Below are 13,197 nucleotides of genomic sequence, written 5' to 3'. Positions count from 1 at the left end.
AGGTTTTGCGCATGACATGTTGTCTCATCCAGGGGAATATTTGTACCAAGTAACATTTAAATCATGGCTTGCATGACAAAGTTATAGACGGACAGGAAATAAATCCTACTGATCTTTGATCTCCAAGTATGACCTTGACCTTTAAGCTAGGGTTCAGGGTGTTCTGCATGACACGTCATCTCATCATGGGGAACATTTATGCCAAGTAATATTGTAATTCCTTGATGGATGACAGAGTTCTGGACCGGACAGAAAAAAAAATCCTACTAACGTATGACCTCCAGTTGTGACTTTGACCTTTGAGCTAGGGGTCCAGGTTTTGCACATTAAATCGTCTCATCATGGGGAACATTTGCGCCAAGTAATATTAAAATCCTCTCATGGATGGCAGAGTTATAAACCGGACAGGAAAAAAGCCCTGTTGACCTTTGACCCCCAATTGTGACCTTGATCTTTGAGCCAGGGGTCCGGCTTTTGCGCATGACACGTCGTCTCATCATGGGGAATATTTGTACCAAGTAATATTAAAATCCCTTCATGGATGACGGAGTTATGGACCGGACACGAAATTGCGGACAGACGGACGGAATGACGGACTGACGGAAAAGCGCATTCCTATAGTCCCCGAAACTGGTTGGGTTTAACGTCGCACCGACACATTTTAGGTCATATGGCGACTTTCCAGCTTTGATGGTGGAGGAAGACCCCAGGTGGTCTTCCGTGCATTATTTCATCACGAGCGGGCACCTGGGTAGAACCACCGACCTTCCGTAAGCCAGCTGGATGGCTTCCTCACATGAAGAATTCAACGCCCCGAGTGAAACTCGAACCCACATCGATGAGGGGCAAGTGATTTGAAGTCAGCGACCTTAACCACTCGGCCACGTAGCCCCCCACCCATCCCCCACCCCACCCCACGAAACTGGTTTTCAACCAGTAGGGTACTAATAAATTAGTATAGCTAAAGCTCTTGCCAAAAGCACTGAGAGGACAGTAATTTGAAAACAACAACCACCATTCAGCCACAGAGGACTCAGATGCATTCAAGTCGAGTGGTCACAGAAATTAGTACAGCAATCAACCATATAACAATGCATGAAGACCTACTATTTGATCCACCTTTTCTGTAACAATATTTTTCCTTGATATAACACAATGCCACTTGCATCGTCTGTCTCTCAGAAAAACTCCAAGTGGAAACTTCTAAATTTTCAAAGTATCTAGTTTAGTTTAGATATATTGAAAATTCATCCAGTTCCTATAGCGACCCTTTGAGAATATTACAATTTCGAATAAACTTACATATCGACCTTGCAAAATAAATCCAAAATTTGCAAAAAACCTGGTAAGGGGACACACTAGAGATGGTCAAATAGCTAGAAACGGTTACAGTACATCAAAATCCCTACCTTTTTAAACGTTATATCCTTCGAGTTTGTATCCTCCAAATCAGTAATTTCAACACTATCACTTCTCAACGATTTCTTCTGTATCATCCAAAAATGAAAATTTATATACACTTAGATATATAACACACCTATGATAATATCTGAATGTATTATAAACAAAATTTCTTGTATTATACAACAGGGCCATGATGGCCCTATATCGCTCACCTGAGTTTAGTTGCTTGATTGAACAAAAAGCTTCGAAAACATTAAAGGTGATGGTAAAGATTGTTCAAGATAACTACTGAAATCTGGTAAAAAAAATCTCAGATGGTCCAAATCTCTTTGCTGTAGCTTCGAAAACAATAAAGTAGGTCGGCCAGTAGGCCAGGGCTAAGAATATTAAAGGTGAGTATTGAAATCTGTATCAATCAAAAGTTATACAAGGGACACCCTAGCGTGGCATACATTGACCCCTGGGTCATGATTTGAACAATCTTGGTAGAGAACCACAAGACCATGCCACAAACTAAATATCTAAGTTCTGGGCCTTATTAGCTCGGATGAGCACAAAGTGCTCAGGATGAGCTATTGCGATCGCTAACCGTCCGGCGTCCGTCTACACTTTCCTTTAAACAACATCTCCTCTTAAACCACCTGGCCAATTTTGATGAAACTTCAGAGGGATGCTACCTGAATATTCTTCTTTAAAAAAAAATGGTTCAAAGATTTGAATTCCATACAGAACTCTGGTTGCCATGGCAAGTGAAAGGAAAAACTTTAAAAATTGTCATGTCCAAAACCACAGGTCATAGGGTTTTTATATTTGGTATTTAGCATCATCTGGTGGTCCTCTACCAAGATTGTTTGAATTATCCCCTAGGGACAAGTATGGCATATTTGACCATCTGGGATCACATGGTTTACATAGACTTATATAGGAAAAACTTTGAAAATCTTCTTGTCCCAAACCACAGGGCCTAGGGCTTAAATATTGGTATGTAACATTATGTAGTGGTCCTCTAACAAGATTGCTCAAATTATCCCCCCTAGGGTCAAATATGGTCCCGCCCTGGGGGTCACACAGTTTATATAGAGTTATATAGGGAAAAAATTGAATATCTTCTAGTCCAAAACCACAGGGCCTAGGGCTTTGATCTTTGGTATGTAGCATTTACCTAGTTGGCCTCTACCAAGATTGTTTAAATTATCCCCCTAGGGTTAAATATGGCCCCGCCCTGGGGGTCACATGGTTTCTATAGACTTATATAGGGACAAACTTTGAAAATCTTCTCGTCCAAACCCACAGGGTCTAGAGATTTGATATTTTTACGTAGGACCATCTAATGGCCCTCTACCAAGATTGTTCAAATTATCCTCTTAGGATCAGGTATGGCCCCGCTCTGAGGATCACATGGTTTATATAGACTTATATAGGGAAATCTTGTACAAAACCAAATGGTCTAGGGCTTATAATAGTCCGTAACCAAGACTGTACAAATAATCCCCCTGGAGTTATAAATGGCCCCGCCCCAGGGGGCATATGGTTTAAGACTTAAAAAGGAAAAACTCTCAAACAATTTCTTGTTTTAAACCATAAGGCCCAGAGCTTAGACATGCCCTAGTGGTTCTCTACCAAGATTGCTCAAATTATCTCCCAGGGTTCAATATATGCCGCACGCAGGGGGTCTCTTGTTTTACATTGACTTATATAGCAAATTTACTGCACTTACTACCTCAATCTCAAGTAATTATATCAACTGAAATGTTCATTCCGAATCGTAAAATTGAAACTAAATTAATATTTTGATGCTCCGTACCTTGCGCTTCTCATTCCCAGCTAAACAGTACTTGCACGTCACACATACTAGAAGCACAACCAGTATCGCTATGGCCACCTGATATAACAACGGGTCCGTGCAACTGTTATGACTATTTTTCGACATATCTACAAGGCTTAAGGTTCCCGTACTAGTATATTGATCAAAATCTGAAAGTCAAGATAGTAATGATTTATACTAAAATGGTTACTTCAACATTATACAAAGTGTATCTCAAGTAATATGCGAGGCCACCTACTAAATGATCTTATAATCTGAGACACGGTTTCATCGTAATTATGCATCCTTCTAAGAAACATTAACTGAAGGACTTTAAACGGACCATGCATACTTTAGTGAAATCTGCTTAGCCCGTTTTCGGGGTGATTAGCCCCAGAGTTAACAATACGGTTCAGATTCTCTTAATATGACCTGCCTATAAGCAACCAGTGGACAATCGCCCCCGAAATAGTCCTAACATTTCAGCAGAACAGTAAACATGTGTGGCATATAAATGTGCATAGCTATCCAAAAATACATAGAATGCTATAATTCCTACGTGATTCTGTAAATGATTATGTGTGTGTGTTGTTCGTTTTGTCCTTATGTGTTGGCTTTGTGTGTGTGTGTGTGTGTGTGTGTGTGTGGTGCACGCGTCTGCGTGCTGGGGGTTTCGTTTTGAGGAGGCTACGTTTTTGGTGCGTGGCATTCCCTGTTTGATATTTTTCTTTGTTTTTTAACGTCTTTTTCAACAATTTTTCAGTCATATAAACGACGGTGTCTACTTGTAGCAGTGAGCACAATGCCCAACTTTATAGTGCTGCCTCACTGGAATATCACGCCGTAGACACGTAGCATGATACCCCACCCAGCCACATTATACTGACACCGGGCTGAGCAGTCCTAGCACTATCCACTTAATGCTGAGCGCCAAGTGAGGAAGCTACTATTACCATTTTTGTGCCCCCCCCCCCGCATGAGTGGTGGGGGCATATAGATTTGTTCTTGTCCGTCCGTCCGTGCGTCCGTCCGTCCTTCCGAGAATGTTGTGTCGCGCCTAGCTCAAAAAGTATTTGATACAGAGTCACAAAACTTTACAGGAATGTTGGTCAGCATGTGTAGTTGTGCATCTGGGGTTTCGCGTCCGGATTCATACAGTCATGTAGGAGTTATGGCCCCTGACTTTGTAAAAAATGGTCATTTTAGTGTTGTGTCGCGCCTAGCTCCAAAAGTATTTGACCTAGAGTCACAAAACTTTACAGGAATGTTGTTCAGCATGTGTAGTTGTGCACCTGGGGTTTCGCGTCCGGATTCATTCAGTCATGTATGAGTTATGGCCCCTGACTTAGTTAAAAATTGGTCATTTTAATGTTGTGTCGTGCGTAGCTCCAAAAGTATTTGACCTAGAGTCACCAAAGTTTACAGGAATGTTGGTCAGCATGTGTAGTTGTGCACCTGGGGTTTTGCGTCCGGATTCATTCAGTTCTGTAGGAGTTATGGCCCCTGACTTAGTTAAAAATTGGTCATTCTAATGTTGTGTCGCGCGCAGCTCCAAAAGTATTTGACCTAGAGTCACCAAAGTTTACAGGAATGTTGGTCAGCATGTGCAGTTGTGCACCTGGGGTTTCGCGTCCGGATTCTTTCAGTATTGTAGGAGTTATGGCCCCTGACCTAGGAAATAATTGTCATTTTGATATTTTGTGGCGCGTAGCTCCAAAAGTATTTGACGTAGAGTTAAGAATGTTGTATCTTAAAAATTGTTTAACCCGAGTCATTAAATCATATTACAGTGGCAGGAGTGTGTGTGGGGAGGGGGGGGGGGGGGGGGGGGGGGGGGGGGGGGACCTGTGTCCTATGGACACACATCTAGTTACGTCTTTGGTCACACAGCTCTTTCAGATAACATTTGAAAATATTACATAATGAAGGTAATTTAATTCGCCCCCTATGAATGAATTATCCGTATGAATGGAACTTTTTCGTTTTTGGTGAGGTGAAACTCAACGATATAATAAACACACTGTACGTGTTATATGCAGAGACAAAGCTAATAAATCATGCGAAATGTAAGATGTATTTAACAAAAATATATACAAACCTTTAAACAATGCGTCTTTATGAAATATAAAATGAGCATTAGGTACTATACGATAGTTTTCACATCTGATCTGTTTTGAGCAAATTATTGAACATGTGCAGGGAAAATGGGGAACTTTTTCAGGTAACATTTTTATATGGATGTATGACTTCATTTTGTTCTATAAAATTAGGACATCCTATTCAAAGATTTTAGTTGACTTAACTAACTAATGCTTGAGATTTTATTGGTTTCGTCTTTGAAGTCATTATTTTAACTCTATCTTAGTTTTATATAGATAAGAATGGGTTCAACAGATGTATTTTGCTGTACTTATCAATTTATGATATACAGATTTATAAATAGACTATTTGCAAACGAGTGGAGAACCATGTCTGCTTATAAAAAGTGCTGCAGAAAATCAAACGGTCCATGAAAAGAAGTCATGTTAATGTTTTTCTATCTTAAGCTCTGGTGGCCCCTATAAAAATGAGTCAAACGGAACCGTTTGAACAAATTTAATAGAGGACCTTATAAGGATACAACAGACCAAGCTTAGTGATGATCAAAAAAGTCCTGTGTATCAAATCAGTTCGAATCAAAATGCATTCAGGCAGCGGTTATATCAAGAAAGCACTACGTTGCCTATCAAGATGACCGGGCAGCGTTTGCTCACAACAAATATCACTATTTAAACCATGTTTAAGTCTGAAGGTTTTCGACCTAGTTTGAGCCCATATGGCAAGGAAATACAGACATACCCTACATGAACATGTAGTAATGAGTCTGATCAAGACTGGGTGCATGAATAGATATAGATTTTGAGGAGAGGTCAAAGAAGGTGACCGGGAAGTTATTCAAACTTAAGAATATTTCACTATTTTGACCATACCTGAAAGGTTTTCGACCTAGTTCGAGGCCCTACCACCTGAACATACTATACATGTAAATGAAGGTATATATCCTGGATACAGTTTGAAATCTAGAGTAGCTCTAGAGGCTATGGGGTAGGTCATACATAGATGTATGGTAGTATATGTTCAAGTCGCTACATGTTCGGTACAATATATGGATGTGTAGTTTGAAGAGTCAAAAGTCGTCCATTACATTTTTGGCCTTTGACAGATGGACAGACGTTCAAATTTTGCGGATAAAAGGGCAAGATACGAAGTCGAAATTTCGTAAATTTTGAGTTAATAAAAAATAATGCACTCCCGTAATATTGTGCATTAGTGTGGGAAACCAGATATCTAAATATAACTGGAGGTCCGTAATGTTACTCATAATAGAATGGGATACCTAAAATTACATAACTTGAAATAAAATCCCATGTGGCCGACTTCACATGCTGAAAACTATTCCTATAATGTTTTATAATCCTAGGTTAATTAAAAACGTTTTTTGTTTTAATTTTGTGTCTTTTTTACTTAAATTGTTTGTTTTGGGTTTAATGCCATTTTAAAACAGTATTTCAGTTATGTAACGGCGGACAGTTAACCTAACCAGTGTTCCTGGATTCTGTACTTGTACAAACCTGTTCTCGACAAGAAATTGCCAACTTCCCCAATTAATCAGAGGTAGAGGACGAATGATTTCAGAGGTGGAGGACGAATGTTTTCAGAGACAATTGTCTTTCATCAAACCGTCACGGACAACATACGCCCAGTCCGGTGATCGAACACATAACCCAGCGATCCGTAGATCTGAGCTCTCCCTACTGAGCTAAGCGGGCGGGATCAAATACGTTTTAGATAAATATTTCTGACCAAGTCAGGGGCTATAACTCTGGTCTGGCTGTGTGAAAACCAGGTGCACAACTTAACATGCTAAACAACAATCCCGTTAGATTTGATAAATAGGTTTAATACTTTCTGATATATGCACGACAAAACTTTGGACACGGACAGACGGACTTACGGATAAGGATCTAGGTCCCCCCCAATACCCCCACCCCCCTCAAACAAAACAATAAGGTGGCACCCCCCCCCCCCCCCCCCCCCCCACACACCTCAAACAAAAACAATAAGGTGGCACAAAAATGTAAGAATATCTAAAAATTATGCTGAAATGGAAACAATTTCGTATCTTAAGCAACAAAAAGGCATACCGTCACTGTGCTGGAATAGTTATGGTCTTTGAAAGGAGTAATGGGTGGTTAACAACTTTTTTTGAAACGTTAGTGACAGAGCTGTAAGTCATGGCACACGTCAGTGATGCTTTGATATTATATTTTATTTCAAAGCTATATAGCTGGATGAAAATTTGAAAATGCAAAAACCTTTAAACTCAAGTGAAGCTTAAGTTGAAACTGACAGAGCTGTAAGTCATGGCACACGTCAGTGATGCTTTGATATTATATTTTATTTCAAAGCTATATAGCTGGATGAAAATTTGAAAATGCAAAAACCTTTAAACTCAAGTCAAGCTTAAGTTGAAAGGAAACTTGATTCATGGTATCATGCATACATATCGAATTGCTGTCGGGAATATATATCTTATAGATATGATGAAATAACTATTCTTAATTTCAAGACAAAATTCAACTTAAACAATCTGTTTTAAATACATTCGAATTCAAGTCTTTTTATCAACTGTGATTCGAACAGCTTTCCAGAGAAGAAATTACAAAATGTATGTTATTGAAAAAAAAATTACTTGAGCAAGCACTTAGGCAAAACTGGGGTGAAGTGTTCTTGGTCCGTCCACAAATATAACCACATTTGTAGCACCTGCTCCTGTTCAAATACATACTTGTTCCGCAATTTGATCTTGAATCTGTTAAAAACAATAAAAACAGCATACAACTTTCACTTTCACAAGAAGTTAAATAATTGAATTCCAGTGCGGGTATATAGTATAAACAACTAACTTAAAGGTGAAAAGGTTATGTATATACAGGCATTCCTACTTGAAATGTGTGTCCATTATTACAAACTTCGGACCTCGGGCAATAGTTTTGACTGTTGTCCTACAAGCCATTCAATAACTGTTTAATAACATGACAGCAGAAATTTATTATTACAGTTTTATACTGATCGATTTTTTTTTACTTATTAGTCCAGTAAACACGCGTTGACTATGGACCGGTTATACAGAACAACCGTGGGCCGGTGATTTACATTAGGAGTCATATTTAAAAACATTCGATATTTTGATTTCTCTATTGTGTTTATAAACAAGTTTTTACTTGGTTCATGTCTCATAAATACTGTTTTGGTTATCACAAACTCACTTTGCAGGTTTGATTCTACAGACGATCAGAAGTCTGAGAAATTCCGCAAACCTTGTTGTTTATATGAGCCGCACCATGAGAAAACCAACATAGTGCGTTTGCGACCAGCATGGATCCAGAAAAACCTGCGCATCCGCGCAGACTGGTCAGGTTCCATGCTGTTCGCTTTCAAAGCCTATTGCAATTAGAGAAACCATTAGCGAACAGCATGGATCCTGACCGTCAGACTGCGCGGATGCGCAGGCTGGTCTGGATCCATGCTGGTCGCAAACGCACTACGTTGGTTTTCTCATGGTGTGGCTCATATACTAAAAATGTCAAATGAAGTATTAAAAGACAGGGAATCTGTACCTAAATTTCAAACAATCTTATCTATCAGTTCTTCTGTGTAAGATGCATTATTGTGGTATTAAATATACTGTGAAATTAAATGATTTTACAGTTATTAACTTTTAGAAACTAGTGTTTAAAACATCTGATATACAATTACTTTGACAAGATAAATCCAGGAAGTGTTCTGTCTCATAACGGAATATATTATCATTTGTGTTGCCAGTTATAGGACCATATACGTGTTGTTCGTCTGAAGCCAAATCCGTGAAAACATTTTGCGGTTGCATCTTTCCAGTAAATACAACGAACGTGTTTACTATCATTAGAGCTTCACCAGCTTTCTCTTCGTCGTCGAAATGTGATATATCATTTAATAGTAAAAATAACTGTGTATCCATGTCAGCTGTTTCATTCCAAACAAGAGAACTTCCAACAATCTTTCGAAGCAGTGAGTGCGGAACTGCTGCCTTGTTATTACTAAATGAAAACTTAAACCCATGTAACTGTTCCGTCCATCTGAAGTCCTTTTTAAATATAAGCTCGGTGTTAAGATCGTCTGTTGTTTTCAAAATTATGTATGAACCCTCCGGCATTTTAGATATTAATGCGTATAAAAAGCGTTTGTGATAGATGAATCGTATATCCGTGTCATCCGTATTTATGTCCCATATAATGACAGCACAGAAACGCGAGCATTCTGTCATATGGTCCATTCTGTACACACCTGAAATAAACAATGTTATCATTTCTAACACCTAAGCATGCAATGTAACTTTGAATAAATGGTGTGTTCTTTTTCGCATCAAACATAAACACGGAATACATCGCTTTCAAATGTGCGTTATATTGTTTTTGAACTTTTCACACACAAGGATCAGGATATCCTTCATTTTGAAAATAAATGGCCGTATAAAATCTTTATTTATTGATATTTTCTGTGAATTTAAACCTTCCAAGGTATGTTTTCATGAACTTTGTTGAAAAATGGTTATATTTTTAATTCAATGAAATGCACGGAAGTACAAAATGTTGATCTTGATTTTCAAAAATACTATCAACTTTGCATGGCGTCATCAGTTTCTGAAAAGAGTCAGTGCGCAGATGTTGCTAGGCCAACTTCCGCGCAGGAATATTGTCATTCAAGCAAATCACGTGACGATGGTACAATCATGTGATCCTAAAATGGCGACACGCTTGACAACACCTGGTAAATCAAATGCTTGCCAGAATTTACAGGCAAATTTACATTTATGTCACAACATTTAAGAACATAATGAAAGTATTTAATGTATCTATATTTTGCAGTATGCCGTTCGTCAAATTCTCTTACTGTACTCAAAATACCGTCAAGTAATTTCATTGTTTACATATTTTGCAGGTATGCGTCACAAACCAGAAAAAGAAGTAATTTTAGTATTACTGCATTATTCTTTAGTTTTTTTGCCCGTTTTACTAGCAAAATATATAATATTTAACTAATGAGATAAAAACTTTGTACAACAAAATTAAAATATTGAAAAATATAACTCGGCTGAAATTTAGCCCAATTTACTGTACCGATAAGGGGAAGTAACACTGTGATGGAGTTTGTGGTTAGGTACGCCATAACTTAATGGACGCGACCATCAGAAAATAAAAATAGCGTCAGTTAAATTATGGTAGCCAGAACTCTTTATGCTATAATGTACTATTATTTAAGACATTCTTATTCCATGTGTTATACATATCATGAATACAATAATTACGCTACCAATAGGCCTAAATATAAGCATACATGTAACAAGTACATGTATAAACATTATTGAAAACAAATATTCAATATATAGAGATGTATTTGTATTAGTTAGAATATTACGTAGCTAACCTGACTGAAGTACACATGACAAGACTTCATGAATGTTTATATCCTGTCTGTTACATCCACTGGCACCAGACCAGAAAGAAAATGCCTCTGTACATGTTATACCCTACCCCTAGGTATTCTATAAGAACCATGGTCATGAACGGAAAAGTGCAGTAACTCATTTAAATTGTACATTTCTCACTTAAAACGCACAGTTCGGCGAATGGGTACCTAGCATATTGAACAAGCGATAATTTGTTTTCCATTGTGCACCATTCACATTATCTCAATATTCCATATTGCAGAGACACTTCACATATTTTATGCTTTCGTCAACGTTACAGAAAAAACTTGCTTGAACTTCCCTAATGAACATCCGGTCTAGAGGTCACAGCAGTGTGCACATGTTGGGCGAAATGTAAACAAAAACAAGAGGGCCATGATGGCCCTATATCGCTCACCAGCGTTTATCTGGCCTACTGACCTAGTTTTTGACCCCAAATGAACCAGTTTTGAACTCAACCTAAAGATCATGAAGACAAACATTCTGACCAAGTTTCATATAGAATGAGTCATAACTGTTGCCTTTAGAGTGTTCACAAACTTTTCCTTTGATTTCACCATGTGACCTAGTTTCTGACCCCAAATGACCCAGATCAAAACTGGACCTAGAGATCATCAAGACAAACATTCTGACCAAGTTTCATAGAGATTTAGTCACAACTGTGGCATCCAGAGTGTTCACAAGCTTTTCCTTTGATCTGGACTATTGACCTAGTTTTTGATCCCACATGACTCAATTTCGAAACTGATCTAGAAATCATCAAGAAAAACATTCTGACCAAGTTTCATAAATATTGGGTCACAATTGTGGCCTTTAGAGCGTTCACAATCTTTTCCTCTGATCTGGCCTACTGACCTTGACTTTGACCCAACATGACCCAGTTTCGAACATGGCCTAGAGATCATCAAGACTAACATTCTGACCAAGATTCATAAAGATTGAAACACAACTGTGGCCTCTAGACTGTTGACAAGCTTTTCCTTTGATTTGACTGGGTGACCTAGTTTTTGACCCCACATGACCCAGATCTTGACCTATGGATAATCAAGAAAAACATTCTGACTAATTCTAATGAGTATCAAACTTGAAATGTGGTCTCTAAGAGTGTGGACAAGATTTTCCTTTGATCTGGCCAACTGACCTAGTTTGTGACCCAACATGACCTAGTTTCAAACCTGACCTAGAGATCATCAAGACAAACATTCTGACCAAGTTTCATAAAGATTTAATCACAAATGTGGCCTCTAGAGTGTTCACAAGCTTTTCCTTTGATCCGGCCTACTGACCTAGTTTTTGACCATATATGATCCAGTTTCGAAACTAACCTAGAGATCATCAAGACAAATATTCTGACCAAGTTTCATAAAGATTGGTTCACAAGTGTGGCCTTCAGAATATTCACAAGCTTTTCATTTGATCTGGCCAACTGACCTAGTTTTTGACCCCACATGACCCAGTTTTAAACTTGACATTGAGATCATCAAGACAAATATTCTGACTAAGTTTCATAAAGATTGGGTCACACATGTGGCCTCTGGAGTGTTCACAATCTTTTCATTTGATCTGCCATATTGGCCTAGTTTTTGACCCGACATGACCCAGTTTTGAACTTGACCTTCAGATCATCAAGACGAACATTCTGTCCAAGTTTAATAAGAATTTGGTCACAATTGTGGCCAGTAGAGTGTTCACAAGCTTTTCCTTTGATCTGGCCTACTGACCTAGTTTTTAAACAAACATGACCCAGGTTCGAACATATCCTAGAAATCATGAAGTCTAAAATTCTGACAAGTAAGATTGAAACACAACTGTGGCCTCTTGACTGTTAAGAAGCTTTTCCTTTGATTTGACTGGGTGACCAACTTTTTGACCCCACATGACCCAGATTCAAACATGACCTATGGATAATCAAGGAAAACATTCTGACTAATTCTAATGAAAATCAAACTTCAAATGTGGTCTCTAAGAGTGTTGACAAGATTTTCCTTTGATCTGGCCTGCTGACTTAGTTTTTGATCCAACATGACCCAGTTTCAAATCTGACCTAGAGATCATCAAGACAAACATTTTGACTAAGTTTAATAAAGATTGAGTCAAAAATGTGGCCTCTAGAGCGTTCACAAGCTTTTCCTTTGATCTGGCCTACTGACCTAGTTTTTGACCACATAAGACCCAGTTTCAAAGTTGACCTAGAGATCACCAAGACAAACATTCTGACCAAGTTTCATAAAGATTGAGTCACAAATGTGGCCTTCAGAATGTTCATAAGCTTTTCATTTGATCTGGCCTACTGACTTAGTTTTTGACCCCACATGACCCAGTTTTAAACTTGACCTTGAGATGATCAAGACAAACATTCTGACTAAGCTTCATAAAGATTGGATCACAAATGTGGCCTCTAGAGTGTTCACAAGCTTTTCATTTGATCTGGCCTACTGAC

The 13,197-nt window shown here is 38.5% G+C and overlaps 1 protein-coding gene across 1 annotated transcript; it reads right to left on the bottom strand.

Annotated features, from left to right (window-relative positions):
* Positions 1–1,409: 1,409 nt before the first annotated feature.
* Positions 1,410–9,443, bottom strand: LOC128553392 (uncharacterized; the record flags this gene model as incomplete). Its single annotated transcript, XM_053534534.1, has 4 exons — positions 9,008–9,443; positions 7,941–8,060; positions 3,209–3,378; positions 1,410–1,487 (listed from the first exon to the last, which is right to left on the bottom strand). Coding segments are annotated over exons 1-4 (804 nt in total), but the record flags the coding sequence as incomplete, so codon positions are not given.
* Between the last annotated feature and the right edge of the window lie 3,754 nt (positions 9,444–13,197).

This window comes from Mercenaria mercenaria, unplaced genomic scaffold (assembly GCF_021730395.1).
Source record: "Mercenaria mercenaria strain notata unplaced genomic scaffold, MADL_Memer_1 contig_3780, whole genome shotgun sequence".
Lineage (NCBI taxonomy): Eukaryota > Metazoa > Mollusca > Bivalvia > Venerida > Veneridae > Mercenaria > Mercenaria mercenaria.
This window is presented reverse-complemented; position numbering and strand designations above follow the sequence as displayed.